Here is a 16920-nt window from a genome sequence, read left to right on the forward strand (position 1 = left end):
GTGGAGGCCGGGGCGGGGGGCTGGCTCCCCGTCCCACTCTGGTGCTGGGAGAGCCGGGGGCTGGTGGGCAGCGACCGCTCTTGGGGAGCTGGACTCAGCCCTCGCCGCCCTGGTTTGACCCCGGCGGTAGCGGCGTTAAGTATAGATGTTTCCGAGTGCCGAATATATAGATCAGGAGTTGGGATCGTTAGCAGTCTGGGGGAGAAACTGAGGCACGGAGTGAGGGAACGAAGGGAGCACAGGTCTCTGCACCCCGGGACGGGGCTTCCTCCTGAGCTGGGCTCACAGTAAACAACTCTGTTTTGGACGCAGCTCCCTCGGAGACCATGGAGTGAATCCAGCTGAGCTCTAGCACCGAGGAAGTTCACTGGGTTTAGGTCCTGGCGGGAGGGTGGTGGGCGGAAGAGTAAGGTTGGCCCAAATCCCCATTGCCGGGGCCAGCCGCCTGACACTGTGCCACGGGCTGACCCGGCAGTGGGGCTCCCTCCACGGCCCCGATGGGCAGCCACACGCCGATGCCCGCAGGCAGCCCCGCTGCCGGCAGCGTTGTGCTGACCGTGGCGGTATCTCCCTTTGTTCCCTGGGTTTTGTCGCGAGCGCAAACAGCCACCGCGGTCGTGGGCCCCCCCCGAGCTGGCCGGCTGCGGGGTGCCAGGTCCTGCCGGCAGGTAGGGTACCGTGGCCAAGCCGTGGGAAGCCTGCCTGTTTACTTCCCATCTGCCCCAGCGAAACCACAGGAATTTGGAGCCTGGTGGAGGTCGGGAGGTCTGTTTAGCCCCGGTATCCTGTCGGACCCCGGCCGGTCCCTGTTGTTGTGAGAGACGGAGCCAGGGCCGGCGAGGAGATAACCTTTCCCCCCGGAAACGTCCCCTGCTCGCCCTGGAGAGCCGCAGGCTGGTTCGTGTCCCCGTAGCAGGAGGATTTATGGTCCTGTGCATGTTCTGGCGTGTCCTGCCAATAGTTCCTCGCTGAACTCTGGCTAGCTCCTGGTCGTCGGCAGTCCCTCCGGGAACGTTGTTCTGCTTTTGGCACCGGCGTGCCGGCGTTGGGACGGCGAGTTCCCCAGCTTGGCGCTGATCAGCGTGCCGATAGCCCTGGCAGGAGCCGAGCTTTGCCTCCCACCCCGGCGAGCCGTCTCGCCGTCCCCGGCTCTGATGCTGCCGGCTGCCTTTCCACTTCCAGAGTCGCTGCCGGGGCTGCTCCACGCATCCCATGGCACAACTGCAACGGCATCCCGATGCCAGGGACAGGACCAGACCTGTCACCCGCGCCGGGGAGGAGGCGGTCACCGGGGCGCCTGGGCTGCCCGCACTAACAGGACTTTCTGCCCCCAGGTCCTGGGAAGACTCGCTGGGGAGCCCAATTTGAGGGTGTGACAGCGGGCCTGTCCCCTCCCGGAGCTGGCGGTGGCAAGGTGTGATCCGTGCCCTGTCTCCGGCAGCTGTCTGCCAGGCAGCAACATCAAAGGGCCGCGTGAGCCGAATCCCCAAGGGGCAGCGCACCAGAAAGTGGGGCTGAGCAGCCGGTGTGTCCTCCCTGCTCGGTGTGCCGGTTCTCCCTGGCTCCAGGCAGCAATGGGGGGACCCGACCGGTCCAGCACAGCCCCTGCCCCAGCACCTGGCAGGGTGGGGAGAGCATCATCCTCTGATCTCTGGGCTGGAGGGCACTGCCTGGGGTGCTCTGCACGGCAAAGCCGGGGAGGCTCGTTTGGAGCCAGCCTGGCCGGCTGGGATGCTTTCCCCCTCTGCAGGTTTGGCTCTTCCAGCCCGTGAGCGGGATGAGCTGGGGGCAGGACGCGTGGGAGCGTGGCCAGACTCGGCGTTTCTCCTGTGCGCACCCGTTCACTGGCCTCTTTCTTTAAGCCACTTGTGCCTCTGGTCCCCCTGGGTGACTGGTGCTAAGTGGGATGGGGGGGATCTTGTGGGAAGCCTGCACCATCAGGGCACGCGGTCCCCACTGCCTGCCCTGCACCTAGCCAGGGCTGTCCCACCCTCCACGCTGGCTGCAGGACCCTGCTGTCCTGCAAGCAGACAGCCATTTGCAGGGGAAATTGTGTCCCTGGAGACCTGGGGCTCCCAATCTTTGGAGCTCATGGTCCCAAAGGGCAGGTGGGAAGCAGCGCGTGGTCTGTCGGTATGCTTTATCCTGCACTTGCAGGTCCCATGCCCTCCCCTTTCCCCAAATCCCTGCTGGGACTTGGCGGTGCTCTGGGCTCGCTGCCCCAGGATGGGCAGCGCTGCCTGCCAGCCTGCCTGCCTGCCTGCAAAGTCTCTCGGGTTACAGAGCAGCTTTCCCTGGTAGGTAGCTGGAGAGGCGGTGGCGGCGAAGCTGCCCTGGCCTGGTTTCCTTTGTGAAAGCGCCGGCAGCGGGAATGTCACAGGATCCGCTCTCCACTCCGCAAGCAAGAAGAGTAAAAAAAAGAAGGGCTCTGTGTCCTGCTCCCCCTGGGCAGGATGGGGCCAGCGGCTGGGTTGTGCGGGCAGCAGCATCCCGCCGTGCTGCCGTCATCTCTTGGGGTGAACTGGGAGCGAAGCGTTGAGGGGTGGGGGAGATTTTGGCTGCTACGAAAAGGCTTCGTGGGCAGGAGCGTCGAGGTGGGACACGGTGGCTTGTTTGGAGGCTGTGACGGTGATGGAGAGCTGCTGGCCGGGGAGGCTGCCGCGGCGCGCCGGTAACGCTCCAACCTCCCCGTGGCCCCTTTGCCGAGGCTTGCAAAGTATCTCACAAATGCTGAACTTGGCCCCGAAATCTAAATACAAGGGAGGGACAGTCCCCAGATGGCCTAAATCAGCAGCACGGTTGCCTGGCCCAGCTGGGGAGCTCGCCGGGAGTGTTTGTTTTATGTAAAACCAAAGGCTGGAGGAATGCCGGCCTGAAAGGAGACCTTGCAAGGGGGAAACGTCTGTGCCATGCACACAGGCTCAGCTGGGCGGGCGTGAGATCCTGGCCAGAGGAGCAGGGCTCCAGCAAGCTGCTCCTCTGAATTCGGAGCGGGGGGAAGAAGTCCACCCAGCTCCTGGTTTGAGGGTGCGGAGAAGACGACATGGCTGTTCTGTCTCTTCCCCCAGCTGCTGGGGATAAACTGAGGGCTCCCTTGGCCGGAGCCCCCACGCACCGTCACATCGCCGGGGCTCTGCCGCAGCAGAGTCGGGCAGTCGCCCTGCTGAGAAGGGCTCGCCTCCGCGGGGTGCTGGGATCCTGCACGGGGATGGATGGGGACCGGTGCCACCAGCACCGTGCCGTGCGGCGTGCCTGCCCTGGCCGGCCCCGTATGGAAGCTGTGCATGGGAGGGCTGGGCACCGGGACTTTGCACCCGTGTGGGGTCAGAGTCCATCCTGCCTGCGCAGGACCGGATCGGCCGCAACCTGCCTGAGGCCCCACTACCGTGGCGGGGGACGGACGGGCATCGCAGGGGAGGTTTGGGAAGGGATGGGGGGCAGGAGCCCTCCCCTAGCTGTGCTGGGAGCTGTGGGGCAGACGCCGCGGTCCCCCGCGGTGTCCGGCTGAGCAGGTACGGGACTGGGTTGTGCCGGGACTGTGCTGCCGTCGTCGCTGCCTGTGGTCAGCGGAGCCGTTCAGGTGCACCCTGGGGCTGGGTGGGCGACGAGGGGGGGACACGGCCCCCACCTCGAGGCTTGCTCGGAGGAGAGACGTCGGTCCTTTCCCCATGCGTGTCACGGGGCCGCGGTGTCGCCGGTGGTGCCCGAAGGGAGGAAGCGGGCGGCCACAAGCCCTTCCTCCCCGGCAGCCTCTCCCGGGACCACCTGGGGCTGCCTGGCGCCAGGAGAAGGATGGGATGTGGCGGCGTGGTCCGATGTCCTTGTCCCCTCCTGCGTGGCCACAGGCGCTGGGCTGGACGGGTTGGCCGGTGGCACCGAGGTGGCCAGGGGAAGGAGGAATGTTCCTCTCCACGTGCCGGTCAGCCGCGGCCCTTGTGATCTCTGCCACCGCTGGAGTCACAGCGGTGACGGTGAGGTGGCCGGGGAGGGTGGGCACGGCCACGCGTGGGCTCAGCACTGGGGTTATAGCGAGGAGCAGCATGGGGGGGCTTTGGGGTGCTCGAGAGCAGCAGCAAGGCTGCATCCCCACGTCCCCATCCTGCCAAGCACGAAGGGGTACCCGCGGGGTCCCTGCCCGTCTCCGTCCCCCATCCCGGCTCCCCCCGGCACGCTGCTTGGCTGGCGGTGCCTCCCGGGGGCTCTACACCCTCCTCGCACACTTCCTGCCGTCTGTTTCCAATTCCTCCTGGCGTCTGCTCCTCCCTGCTTTCTTCCAATTAAAAAAATAAAAAAAAAATCCCAGGCATCTTCTCGGCGTGCGGCTCCCAGAGGCTCGAGCGCTGCCGTGCCCCGCTCCGGCAGGCTGGGGCTGCGTGGGGAGGGGATGGCGGGTGCCTGTGGCACCTCACATCTCTCTTTATGCCCATTTATGTGGGGGACAGGGTTGGGGACTGTCCTGCAACACCCCCGTGCCCAGGTTATTTCTCTTGCGCTCCTTTCTGCATGTCTGCTCCATGGTTGGGGTCTGGGACCAGCTCGTTTGGGGGGTGAGGGGAGCTCAGGGGTGTTTGGGGACCCGTTCCCTGTGGAGCGATGCCCTGCGTGGAGGTTTTTCCCAGGGGAGTGGAGCGGCGCGGCTGGCAGGCATGGGGTCACATTCTGCAGCCTGGCAGGGTGAGGGGCTGGTGTCGGCAGAGCCATGCCTGCCTGTGTCCTCAAAGCCTGACCGTGTCCCTCTCTCCTGTCCCCTAGGAGTGACCTGTCCGTGACGCCAGTGGGAGCCCAGCTGCAGAGAGCACCAAGCGTGAGCACCAGTCGGGTCCGTGGGACGCGCGGCTCCGTCTTGGCCATCCCGGTGCAGCGCGGCGCAACCCCTCCCTGCCGCGGCGATGCCGATCCTCAAGCAACTCGTCTCCAACTCTGCCCACTCCAAGCGGCGCTCGCGGGCCGACCTGACGGCCGAAATGATCAGCGCGCCTCTGGGGGACTTTCGCCACACCATGCACGTGGGGCGAGCAGGGGACGCCTTTGGGGACACCTCCTTCCTCACCAGCAAGGCGGGAGAGCCGGGGCCGGAGGTTGGCGAAGAGCCGGGTGCCTCCAAACCCAGCCTGCTCTCTCGCCGCTTCCGCAGCAGCAAGCGCTCGCAGTCGGTGACGCGAGGTGACCGGCGGGACATGCTGGGTTCGCTGCGGGATTCGGCGCTCTTCGTGAAGAACGCCGTCTCCCTGCCCCAGCTCAACGAGAAGGAGGTGGACAGGAGCGCGGCGCAGCTGCCCAAAAGCCTCTCCTCCAGCCCCGTCAAGAAGCTGCCCGAGGAGGTGAGCCCTGAAGAGCAGCAGCGCCCGAACGGGGCGGCCGCCGGGCCGCTGAGTCCCGGCTTGGATGAGCGTGACTTCGGGGACATCACGGAGCTGCCCGTCGTGGTGGCCAAGAGTGGGGTGGGCATGAAACACGCCGAGTCCATCATGTCCTTCCACATCGACCTGGGGCCCTCCATGCTCGGGGACGTCCTAAGCATCATGGATAAGGAGCAGTGGGAGCAGGATGAAGACCCCGAGGTAGAGGAGAGCCACGAGGAGGAGGTGGATGCCGCCCTGCCCGGCTCCCCGGCGGTGGTGACGGCAGCGGCGGCAGCCCTGCCAAGCCAGAGCCCATCCCGCGGTGCCGGCGGCCGCTGCCCCAGGGACAGCAGTTCGGCATCCAGCTGCACCTCGGGGCCGGAGGAGCGCAGCCCCGTTCCCGGGCCACCGAGCCAACGGGGGGGCCCCCTGAAACGCCCCGACAAGGAGTTCTCGTTCGCCGACGAAGACGATGACGAGATCAGAGTATAAAAGGCTTTCAGCCGAGCCAAGGGGTCTGGTTCTCATTTGCGGTTGCTTGGACACGGGGCTGAATAATCCCGGTGCTGCAACGGGTGGCACCGGGGAAGACTCAACTCCTCACTTGTTCCCTCTCCCCGTCGGACGTGCTGCGGCAGGACAGCGCTCTGCTCCTGGGGCCGGGGGCAGCTCCGATGCCTCTTGGTCCCCAGAGAGCTCCAGCACATCCCAGGAGGGGAAAGCAGACTTGATTTTGGTTCTTTCTGTTGGACATTGGATGTTAGCTCTTTTCTTCCCCCCCCCCCCCCCCCCCGCCAATGTAAAGCATATAGGATCAAACAAGATGAGGCTTTGAAGTTTTAGCCCCTTTAGTAATATATGTATTTTTTTCCGCCGTATGGTTTTTACTGCTCTCTGATTTGTACTTAACTTTCTTTACTCTCGCTTTTGGTTTTAACCGAGGGGAGATTTCCCATGAGGAAGGACTTGGCTCTGGAGCTCAGAAGGGGCCCGGGACCGTGGGCAGCTCCAGCTCCCCAGGTTTCTTGGGGACTTTCTGCAGACCAAGAGCCTCCAGCCCCATGCCGTGGTGGGGGCTCGCTCCCCAGCCCTCGGATGGATGGATGGATGGATCCATCCCAGGTGCTCGACCCTCCAAACAGCCTGGAGGTCACAGTGATGCCTCCTGGTCAGCCTTGGCACTGGCTGCTCTCGGGGATGCCGATGGGAGCGTGGGTTTGTCCCCCGTGGGAGGAACACCCGAGACCCCCCTGTGAGCCAGGGTGAGCCCTGGTGTCCTGCGTGCCGGGTGGCCGCTGCCGCGGGGCTGGTCTGGCTGGGCAGTGCCGACACTGGCCCGGTGCAGGCAGTTGGAAGAGGAGGGTTTTATACCATGTATGTACAAATGCAAAGAATAAAAGGAAACGGTAGTGACAGCAGTGGCCTGACCTCCTAGGGGACGAGACGGCTGGGGACGTGCGTGTTTGCACCCTGCTGCACGAGCGGGGACTGGCTTTCTCTTTGCTGCCACCATCCCCAGACCCTGTCCTGCTGCCTCCACCTTCGCTGCCTGTCCCTGGCTGGAGTCCTGCCTGGCGGCTGGTCCCCTGGCCGGCGTTTCGGCACCCGCAGCGGCCGTACTTTTATCTGCCCATCGCGCGGGGCTGCCTGCGGTGGGAGGAAGCGGGTGAGCTCCCGCTGTCCGGATCTGGCTCCGGGCTGGGACCCTCCGGCCAGGCTGGTTCCTGCCAAGGGACGGCTCTGCCAAGACTCCGCTCTCCTCCCTGCAGCCCTGCTCGCTCCCTGCCAGCCGGGCAGGAGGGGAAGGGGTTGGCAGGGCAGGACTGGCTGTCCCTGCTCCCATGGGCTGGGGGCCAGGGCTGGGGTTGCCCTGGGTGCTCCCGGTCCCTTGGGGCTGCCGTGGCCCCTACCAAGCCTGGGGTGTGAGCGGGGCAGGTTGCTCCCATCCCACAGCTCAGCCCCTGGTGGAAGCGGGGCTGTGCCGACGTGGCGGCTCTCTTCTCTTCCCCAGCCCCGCTGATGGAGCTGGGCTGTGATGGGGCGAAGTGCCAGGAGCAGCCCCAAAGTCCTTCCCCGAGCGGCTGGAGAGCATGGTTCTGCTGGGAGCACCGGCCAGGTTCTTCTCACCGGTGATGGAGGGGGGAGGAAAGGATTTTGCCCCTCCAACATCTCCTGGCCCCAAGAGGGGGCTGGGTTCCCCTGTCCTCCTGGAGGCATCTTCCCTGGTGAAGCCAGTGGGAGCGGGCAAGTGCTGTGCCACAGCAGAGACACAATGGGGTCCTGTGCGTGTGCCATGCCCGACACACCGCCCTGCGGCGTGGGACATTGGGCTATTGTCCGGGACGGGGAGAACAACAGCAGCTGCAGCTGGTGGCTCTGAGCTCACCGGGCTGCTTCTGCCCTGGTCACTGCAGCACAGCCCCTCTGCACTGTGCCAGGGTCCCAGGGCCACTGTCCCCTGTCCGTCTGCTCTGAGCACTTGTCCCCTGAGCCCCAATGGTTCTGGTCGCTGCCTTCTGGGAGGTCATCAGGCTGCTGAGGGGGGGACCTGGCTCCTCTTGTCCCTTATGGATGCTCTGACACAAAGCAGTGGGGCAGGGCAGGTCACCGGGGTTTGCACCCCTTCCCTGGGACCCCCTCGCTCCCCCGGGGTCTCGCTGGTGCTGCAGGGAGGGGAGAGTCCCTCGGGTGACCTGGCACTGGCTGCCTGTGACCGTCACTTGGCAATCGCGATCGTTGTGACGCCTGTCGGCTCCAGCCTCCAGCTCGGCAGCACCGTGCTGCCACGAGCCGACGGGGCAGAAAACGCGTGTTGGCTCGCTAAGCACGCACGGGACGTGGCCCCGCTCAACGGGACAGGATGGCGGCCCTGGCACACCGTGGGCAAGCGAGCACAGGGCCAGCGCAACGGGTCCTGGGCTAGTGGGGAGTAACACCAGCACCGCTGCAATGCCAGCAGTGTCCGGCCAGCACCTTCTGCAGGGGAGGTCAGGTCGGCTGAGCTGCACCCACAGCCTCCCCAAAATGCCTCCATCTGCACACCACAGGGTGGGCATCTCGGTGTGGGACCTGGCCTGTGTGTGGGACGTGGGTGGCACGAACGCTCGGTGCTGGGTCGGAGCACGGCACCTTGTGCAGGGCTGCGGCCGCAGCACCCGCAGGCGGCACTCCGGCAGGCGGGCAGCACTGGTCCAGTGCATTTATAGCTAGTGACAGAATGGGAGCAGGTCTCCATCCCCGATGTGTCAGGCCGTGTCGCTCCGGGCGCGTGCCGGGGATGCGCATGGCCGTGGGAGCCGCGTGATGGAGGAGGGACGGAGCGTTAGGTTAAACCCGGGGGCTGCGTGGTGTTTTCTGGGTGGGCTCCCGGCAGCCCTGGGAAGCAGCGTGGCACCATGGTCGTGCCTGGTACGTGCCACTGCAGCCTGGCACGTGTACGAGCCCCCGGACCCGTGGTGGGGACCAAAGGGGCTTCTCATCAGGGCATGAGATGTGGTCTGGCCATCCCCACCAGGAGCCCGGGGACATGGGTCTGTCCTGCTGGGCACCAGGCGCTGGAGTACGGGGCTGGGGATGGTGCCGCTGTGCACCCAGCGATGCTCAAAGCACTCGGCATGCAACAAAAAACTGCACAGGATCCATCCCTTTCGATCTGAGCGTTTAGTTGCAGGACTTGGGCCACATTTGGCTCTGTTTTAAGGCTGAGCAGCAGCCCCGGTGTGAGGGGGTTAACCCAGCTCATGGCCAGCCCCTGCAGACCCCAATGCTCCCGGGGAGATGTGGGCCAGCTGCTCTGCCCCGGAGCTGGGGCTGGAGGAAAAGCAGATGTCAGTGCAGAGAGGCAATTACGGGGGGGGGAATGCGATGGGGGCCCAGGGGCTGAGCTCCCCACAGCTGGGCTGCGGCACCAGGCAATCACGGCTGCAAATTGAGATCAGATGTGGGCAGCTTCTCTCTCTAAATGGAGCACTCCAGGTTGCTGCTTATACTGGTTTTGCTCTGGCTTGGAGAGGAGGGTTTCTGAGCACGGCTGAGGCCCAAGTTAGCTGCAGTGACCTGCAGAGCGTGGTGCTCCCTTGGGAGACCTGTGTTTTCCTCAAGCAGCCCCACTGTCAGCCCCTTTGCAGCCCTGCTCCCTGCTGGAGGTGGCTCTTGCCAGAGCGGAGGCGATGCAGGAGCTGGTGGCTGGTGTGGAGAAGATCAGGTTTGACTTGGAGGCTGATGTGGAGCAGCAGCGAGGAGCACGGCCCCTGCCCTTCCCGGGTATGGACAGTAAGTTGGGGACAGGGTCCTGTGGCATCCTTGGAGGATGACGAGTGCAGGAGGTGTTGGGGTTCTCCTCTTTGCTGGTGCTCCTGGCTCTTGCTGCATCCACCACAATGCCTGGGTGCTTCTTGCCCTGCCTTTTCCAGGGCTCTTGCCCAAGGTCTGCTTGGCTCCGGGCATTGCTCCGTCAGGGATGGATGGATCTGGCACAGCTTTGTGGGGGGTGCCAGTGGAGGGGGCTGAGATGCTCTCACCCTCGATGGCACAGTGGTCCCGGCACTGGGGCTGGCTGGTGAAGCTCTCCCTGCCCTGCTTTCCCCTGCAGAGCTGGGGTCGGCTGTCTGCGAGTTCTTCCACCGAGGGCTGTGCACCAAGGGTGAGTGCTGCAAAGGGACAGGGACGGGACTGGCACCACCCTGAAAGATCCTGGGGATGCCAGGGAGCAGGACGGGACCCCTCTCTGCTCCACGACCAGCCCAAGTCCATCCAGGTTGCTCTGTGGTCAGTGGGTTGGCAAGTTTTGGCCCAAAATGCTAAAGCTGCTCAGAGTCCATCATTTCCCCTGGCCCTTTGGTTCAAGCACTGGGGAGGGCTTGAACACCTCCAGGGCAACCAGACCTTGGCAGTGCCTGGGAAACTGAGCCCCACGCACCCAGTGGGTGCTGCAAATCTCCTCCACATCCTGGAAAACTCCTGCTGGCGTGTCCCAGGCTGAGGAGTTGGGAGGTGCTGGGGCAGGGGGGGGTCCTGAGTGCAGGCAGGGCTGGAGGGGCTGCGATGGCAGGGGCTGTGGGGTACAGGCAGGCTGTGACAGTGGATGTGTGCTACGGCCAGGCATGCGGTGCCCTTTTCGGCACGTCGTCGGGGAGAAGACGGTGGTGTGCAAGCACTGGCTGCGTGGGCTCTGCAAGAAGGGCGATGGATGCAACTTCCTGCACGAGTACGACGCGACCAAGATGCCCGAGTGCTATTTCTTCTCCAAGTTTGGTAGGTGCGGGACCGGGCTGGGGACCCCAGCGAACTTTTCCTACCCCATCACCCGTGTCCCTCGGGTCTGGCCTCGAGCAAGTGCCTGATGCCACCTCCTGTCTGTGGGAAGAAATGCCACTGGCTCCTGCCCAGGGCCACTGTTCCCCAGGCCAAGCCTGGGTGCTCCTGGGGCACCTCGGTTCCTCCCATCCAGCCCATCCTTGAGTGATTTCCACTGCGTTTGGCTCGAGTGAGCGTTGTCCCACCTCTCCCACCCCTTGCTCCTGCAGGCGAGTGCAGCAACAAGGACTGTCCCTTCCTGCACATTGATTCCACTACCAGCACCATGGGTTGTCCCCGGTATGACCGCGGTTTCTGCAGGCATGGTGAGCTGTTGGGATGAGTGCTGGGGTGAGCAGCGGCTGCCCGTGTTCCCTACCCACTGGTGATGGGGAGTCTGGACCCCACTGCTGGCCCAACCTCCTGCCACCTCTGAGGTGACGAAGCCAGAGTGGGGTGAACCGCAGTGGGTTGTCTGGGGACTGTCTGGGAGGGAGACCGGTGGGGATTTGGGCAGAGGGAAGCGAAGACCCCATAGAGCTGAAGGAGAAGGGGCTGCTGGGGGAAGCTGGGCTCCCAAAATCCCTGTGGGGCAGGGGTTGATGCCGTGTCCCCATAAGCAGGAGCCTCTCCTCTGCGTGGCAGGTCCCCTGTGCAAGTATAAGCACACGCGGCGGGTGATGTGTGCCAACTACCTCGTCGGCTTCTGCCCAGAAGGACCCAAGTGCAAATTCATGCAGTACGTACTGGGCAGGCTGGGGGGGGAGCTAGGCACGCGGCTGGGGGACAACCCCCTCTCCAAGGCTGCAGAGGTGGCTGTGGCCCTTGCAGTGTCTGGGTCAAGGACAGGGGTGCTTTGGGTCCTTATCTGAACTAACTGGACCCCTCCGGTCTCTCCCTATGTCCAACCTGAGCTGGTGACCACAGGGTTATCCCCATGGGGATGCCTGTACCAGCTGCCTGAGCCCCGGAACAGCCCTGAGAGGCTGTGGGAGCCGTGGGGGGATATGGGGGTACCGCTTGCCATGTCCCAGGGAGTAACTGCCTGTCCTCTGTGTCCTTCTCCAGCCTCAAGGCCGGGCTGATGACGAGCAGCATGGATCCATCCAAGGTGATGCAGGGAAGGTCCTATGCTGTTCCCTCTTGAGCTGAAGCCCTCTTGCTCTGTGCCTCTGCCCATCAGGGTGATGCACCAGCTGCCCCTGTCCCACAGCTCTTGCTTCCCTTGCTTCTGCCCCAGCTTTTGTGGGAGCTTGGTGGGACAGCAGCTGCTAACTGCCCCTCTTGCCCCACATCCCCCCAGGGAGCTGGCTGTCCTCGGGAGCTTGTACAGCTGGACGTGGCTGCTGGCGAGGAGAGTGGATGCAAGGATGTGCCACCCATGGAGACCCCCCTACCAGTCACCAGCAGCACCCAGCACCTGTCAGCACAGCTGTGGGACACCAATACCTGCCCTCGGGGCCCACAGAGCCTGTTTGAACAAGGCACCTGCTTTAAGTGTAAGTGTTTTTGGGACTGGGAGGCCTGGGAGCAATGGTCTTAGCCTTGGAGGGAGGGTAAAGCTCTATGGTGAGGGGCAGGATGTGGTGCAGGGACTCCCACAGCTCTCAAAACAGCTTCCTTGACTCTAGATGTCTGTCTTCTCTCTGGGCTGTTTCTCAGCCCTGGAACCTGCCCCCGCCAGGCAGCTGGGGTGTGAACTGGCAGGGAAGGAGGCTGTACTTGGGTTGAAATAATCTGACCGCAAGTGATGATGGGGACAAGGGACTTCTGTGGTAATAAACACTTGGCATGCAGTGGAATAGCCCTGGAGAGCAGTGAGCCCCTTGCATCCCTGTGGGTTGGAGGTTTGTTGCAGTTGGAGGTCTTGGGATGCTGCTCGCAGGTGAGAGCTGTGCTGGAACATGGCATGGCTCCATCAGCCCATTTGCTGGGAAATGGTGCGGAAATGAACATGTGGTAGGATGGCACTGGGTTGATCCAGCATAAAACCGATGCCTGCCTCCCCTTGTCCCCGCAGTGCGGACAGAAAGGTCACCACACCAGTAAGTGTGGGAAGAGGCAGCTGGAAATCCTGCTGGGGAAGTGACTCAAGTGCTCCCACATGGAACACGGAAGGAGGACACCGTAAAGCACAATGGAGCCAGCCAGACGGCTACTAGGGCAGTTGCTGGACTAGAAAAGCCAGTTGGTTTTGCTCGGCGCTGGTTCTCACAGCTCTTCGCACAAGCACCAGAGAAATCACAGCTTCCCTAATGCAACCAAAATTGGACTCTTCACAGCTGCCTCTGTTTCCCCCCTGCGCAGCTGCTGGCTGCATATGGACCAGGGCAGTAAGTCACTATGTGATCACAGGTTTGAAGGAGTATGGGACCAGCTTGTGCTGGGGTCTTGGGAGATCAGGGTGTGGGTGTGCTAATCCCCCGTGAAGGGGGTCAAGGAGCACCATTTTTAAGAACAGACAGCACCAAGCAGGAAAGGAAAATTCACAAAGGCTTTTATTGCTAGCGAGAGGGAGTTTTTGGTGAAACACCTCTGACACAGTACTACTGCACTGCTCTTTGAATAAAGAGTTCAGATTTTTTTTTTCTTGGCTTTTTTTTTTTTTACCCTTCATGCCTGTAACATGACCAACCCTTTTCCAGACATGTTTGATGATGGCAGGCTACAACTAGCACTCTCATAACTGTCCTCATTTGTCTGATGCAGACATCGGTTTGCCCTTTGGGCACAACAGCTAATCCAATGGATTTTCTTCCTCCAGAAATAGGGCGCTGCGGTCTGAGTGCTGCTGCTTTAATGCCTTCACAAAGGTCCTTCCCCCAGAGCCTGGGCAGTCCCACCAGTGCAGTGCTGACAGCGAAGCAGGGGCTGGGGGGCCCTTTGTGGAAGGGCTCTGTGGGGACCACCCTTCTCCTGCCAGTTGGCAGCAAACCCCATCGCGCTTGCTGTGGAGAGAGGTAAGTAAGAAACGGGCTGTGTGGGGCACAACTCTGCTAACTTAAAGGGAATGGTTATTCCAGCTGAAGCCCACCCTGCTACAACACATCACAAACTTTACTGCCAAACACTCGGACTACAACATACATGTCAATTAATAAATACATTAACAGCCCAGGTCAAGGAGTTGTCCTGTGTCTGGTGTCCCAAAGTGAGAGATTCAGGCTTCTGCAGACTACGGGAGCTCTGTTGCATACAGACCTCCGATGGGCAGCTCTAACACTTTCTTCTTTCAGTACTAAACACTGCCTGAACCAGACAGCAGTGACCTCAGGCTGTTACTGTCAGTGTCACCCCTGTCTACAGGAGGGTAACTGAAAAGCAGTTGTCCCCTCCCCCATTAAAGAACCTGTCTCTGATAGTAAATGGGCCTCTGCTGATTTGAATGCCCATTGGGACAGTGGTCCTGAGCACTTCTGCTGACTCCCAGTCAAATATTTGTGACTGTTCCTTGGGTGCTGTTCCAGCTTCTTCTTCAGTGGTATTTACGCCAGCGATGACTCTCTAGAAAAACGGGGAGGGGGGGGGAAACCAGATGAGTGTTAGCACAGTGCTATGCTTGGCAACTACATGAGGGTGCTTTGCCCAGCAGTGATGAACAGGAGGCTGAGTGCAGCCTTCTCTGTTTATGTGCTGTAGAGCTGCGCATGAGAGCAAGTCCTGCTGAGGAAACTACAGGAACACCAGTAAATCCCTTGCCAGTTATGAGTAAATCCAGGGAAGGGGTGCTTAGCGTTGCAACACCTTTTCCCTCTGCTTTGTGCAGGGTTTAAAAGTGCTCCTGACAGTTCCTTGTGCTCTCCAGGGAGAAGCTGTGAATCAGCAACTGTTGTTGCCACCATTATTAGCTGAATTCCTCTGCCTACCTAAGCCAGGTCACAATACTGTTCTTTAAGCTCTGGTGTTAGTCTTAAATGTGAAGTATTTAAACTTTCAGAGCCTGAATTAACATGAATGGCAAATAGACTTTCTACATCCTGCAAAAGGGGGAATTGCCTGAAATAAGACAGATACCAAGAAGGAAATCTTACTGATGTGCTGATAATTCCAGCCATAGCTGAGGACGCAGTATCCAGCCAGCAGCATAGAGATCCCAGCTGGTCCACCCCTCTTCACGTTGATGTATTTGTCATAATAGCTGCTCCAGGCTGTTGGAACATAAATGCAAGGGTCAAACCATGCAAGAGTCTTACGGAGTTCACTGGTTTCCATGTAACTTTCCAAAGCCAAATGGCTGGGTCTATTTATTTACTTCTTCATAAAGATCCAGACCGGCCACTTGGACCAGGCTGCAGCACGTAAATCTGGTAAGTGTGACAATTCTGCCCCAAGAATGAAGACTTTAGCCTCACCTTTCTGCACTCCTCCAAGCAGCCCCTGAAGAGAAAAGTTGCAGGTGGCCAGCCACGCAGGCAGCTCCCCGAGCCTTACATCCATCAGACGCCTTTCTGAGAGGGGACCTGTGCGATGAGAAGTCAGAATGGTCAAAGGTAGGAAAGTGAGGGCAATATGCATGGTGCTCGCATTCCCTGTGCTGGGTGGTGAACACGGAGCTGGTATCTGACACGGCTGCAAGTGACTTGGGCTCGGGACTGACTGCTTGGAAGGGAGGAGCAGAATCGTCTCTCCCACAAGGTGAGCGAGTTGGCTCTGCCAGCCCAAACATGCAAGAGCCTGACTCAGACCTAAATAAAAACACAAACCACTAGTTTTGCAGGCTGGAGGGTTGGACAGTCAACCTCCTGGGATCCTTCCTGGATCTCTTTCTGGACAAGCCCAGCAGCTTAGTGTTTCCCATCCCTCCTCTCCCATTCATACGGGACTGTTTAGCCTGACAGTGCAGTAAACCTCGGCAGCAGAGACTTTTCTCACGTTACCTTGTTGTCCCTCTGAGAAATTGCCCCTCGCTGTCTTCACTGTGATCCCCACGTCTTCGTGGAAAGGCTTCGCTGGAAAAATACTCAGCCCATCATAATTAGGATATAAGTCTGGAAACCACTCCAAGCCCATGGCACCTGCCTGCCTGCTCCTGCCAGAGGCCTGGGATAGACAGATGGGTTGGCTTTTGGAGGTGTGGAGCAAGAACTGGTGCAGTGCCAGCTCTGTGTCCCTCCTTGCATTCAGGATGGGTTCGGAAACTACAGCCATCTGCTCCTTGCTCTCTCGAAGCTTTTGTATGCTGGTTAGGTAATTTTTGGATGCCCCTTCATTGTGACCTCTGAAACCCTCTATTGCTGACAGATGGAGGCTCTTCGTATGCAAAGCAGAAACAGGAGCTTTGTATTCCACACCAACTTCAAGGTACATCTGCTTCTCTTCTGTCATGGTTTTGTCTATTTCCTCCTGCTGAACGAGGTCACTGGGGCTACTTCTGCAGTCAGCTTCAGGGGGATCTTGAAGTGCGGGTATTTTCGTTGCCTTTAAACTACTGCTTTTTTCTCCCTTTGAGCTCTCAGACGTGTTCTCCACTGCTCCAAGGCTGCGCGTCTCTGTGTTTGCAGTATCTGGAACAGTTATTCCCTCCTGTGTGTCAGGCTGGGCTGCGTCAGCGCGGTCAGCAGCGCTGCCTGGATCCGGCCCTTCCACAGGTGACCTGTGTGTGCCGTGGCTCCCTGCTGAAGCATCCCTGCTCCTGGAACCGCTCTTCTCCCTGATCACCCTGGCACGGTGCTTCTCTATTACTATTTTCACTCCATTACTCAGCTTTTTGGGTATATCTTCAACCTCCTCGGGGAGCAAATCAAGGGACGTGGCTAACTCCTGTACTGCGGGTTCCACCTTCCGCTGTACGTGGCCTCTGTTGGACTGGTGGCAAAGCTCAGGGTCGGACCCTCCACCCTGCTCGGCTGCAACCTTCTGCCCCTTCCAGGCCGCCGCATCCTTCTCCACACGTCCTGCCGCCGCTTCCCGGGGGACAGCACCGGCCAGCCCCTGCCCCACGCTGGCGCTGGGCAGCCGTTTGCCACTCTTACCCACCCGCGGCCTGCTACCTGCCCCCTGCCCGGCGGTAGCGAGGCCGGCTCCGTCCGAACCAGAGCCGCTCCCGGGCGCAGAGGGCCCGGCGGCCGGGCCTGGGCCTGGGCCTGGGCCTAGCCCCGGGGCGCTACCGGTGGCTGAGCTGGGCGCGGCCTTGCAGTGCGGGAGGTGGGAGCGGAGCCGCTTGAAGGGCTTGTGGCAGTACGGGCACAGCTCTTTCCCCGCCGGTGCCGCCGCCATGTCAGCACAGGACCGGGCCGCCCCTGCCGGGGCTGCTTTTCCGTCAGGCGCCGCCGCCACTACTCCC

General features: G+C 61.4%; 3 protein-coding genes across 4 annotated transcripts; 2 read left to right on the forward strand and 1 right to left on the reverse strand.

Annotated features, from left to right (window-relative positions):
* The first annotated feature begins 4889 nt into the window (after positions 1 to 4889).
* Positions 4890 to 5834, forward strand: CDC42EP4 (CDC42 effector protein (Rho GTPase binding) 4). Its single transcript, XM_010578568.1, has one exon. It carries the CDS (start codon positions 4890 to 4892, stop codon positions 5832 to 5834), a length of 945 nt encoding a protein of 314 aa, XP_010576870.1.
* Positions 5835 to 9511: 3677 nt separating this feature from the next.
* CPSF4L (cleavage and polyadenylation specific factor 4-like) lies at positions 9512 to 11784 on the forward strand. The gene is made up of 6 exons (XM_010578730.1): positions 9512 to 9614; positions 9934 to 9984; positions 10443 to 10595; positions 10868 to 10963; positions 11283 to 11376; positions 11706 to 11784. Exons 1-6 carry the CDS (start codon positions 9512 to 9514, stop codon positions 11782 to 11784), a joined length of 576 nt encoding a protein of 191 aa, XP_010577032.1.
* Positions 11785 to 13160: 1376 nt separating this feature from the next.
* Positions 13161 to 16902, reverse strand: LOC104838695 (chromosome unknown open reading frame, human C17orf80). Of its 2 annotated transcripts, XM_010578571.1 has the most exons (4): positions 15515 to 16902; positions 14990 to 15097; positions 14669 to 14785; positions 13161 to 14141 (listed from the first exon to the last, which is right to left on the reverse strand). In XM_010578571.1, exons 1-4 carry the CDS (start codon positions 16851 to 16853, stop codon positions 14113 to 14115), a joined length of 1593 nt encoding a protein of 530 aa, XP_010576873.1. In that variant the 5' UTR covers positions 16854 to 16902; the 3' UTR covers positions 13161 to 14112. The 2 variants fall into 2 exon arrangements, with proteins under 2 accessions (XP_010576873.1, XP_010576871.1); XM_010578569.1 differs by lacking the exon at positions 13161 to 14141 and having other exon boundaries at positions 14152 to 14785.
* Positions 16903 to 16920: the final 18 nt, after the last annotated feature.

This window comes from Haliaeetus leucocephalus, unplaced genomic scaffold (assembly GCF_000737465.1).
Source record: "Haliaeetus leucocephalus isolate CR32 unplaced genomic scaffold, Haliaeetus_leucocephalus-4.0 Scaffold646, whole genome shotgun sequence".
Classification (NCBI taxonomy): domain Eukaryota; kingdom Metazoa; phylum Chordata; class Aves; order Accipitriformes; family Accipitridae; genus Haliaeetus; species Haliaeetus leucocephalus.

Excerpts from the sequence above, each read along its gene's own strand:
- CDC42EP4 (XM_010578568.1), top strand. The coding sequence starts at position 4,890 with ATGCCGATCCTCAAGCAACTCGTCTCCAACTCTGCCCACTCCAAGCGG.
- CPSF4L (XM_010578730.1), top strand. The coding sequence starts at position 9,512 with ATGCAGGAGCTGGTGGCTGGTGTGGAGAAGATCAGGTTTGACTTGGAG. Across the intron at positions 9,615-9,933 it reads GCCCTTCCCGGGTATGGACA|AGCTGGGGTCGGCTGTCTGC; the intron begins GTAAGTTGGGGA and ends TTTCCCCTGCAG. Across the intron at positions 11,377-11,705 it reads CCCAAGTGCAAATTCATGCA|CCTCAAGGCCGGGCTGATGA; the intron begins GTACGTACTGGG and ends GTCCTTCTCCAG.
- LOC104838695 (XM_010578569.1), bottom strand. The coding sequence starts at position 16,853 with ATGGCGGCGGCACCGGCGGGGAAAGAGCTGTGCCCGTACTGCCACAAG. Across the intron at positions 15,098-15,514 it reads TTTCTCAGAGGGACAACAAG|GTCCCCTCTCAGAAAGGCGT; the intron begins GTAACGTGAGAA and ends CTCATCGCACAG. Across the intron at positions 14,786-14,989 it reads GCTTGGAGGAGTGCAGAAAG|CCTGGAGCAGCTATTATGAC; the intron begins GTGAGGCTAAAG and ends ATGTTCCAACAG.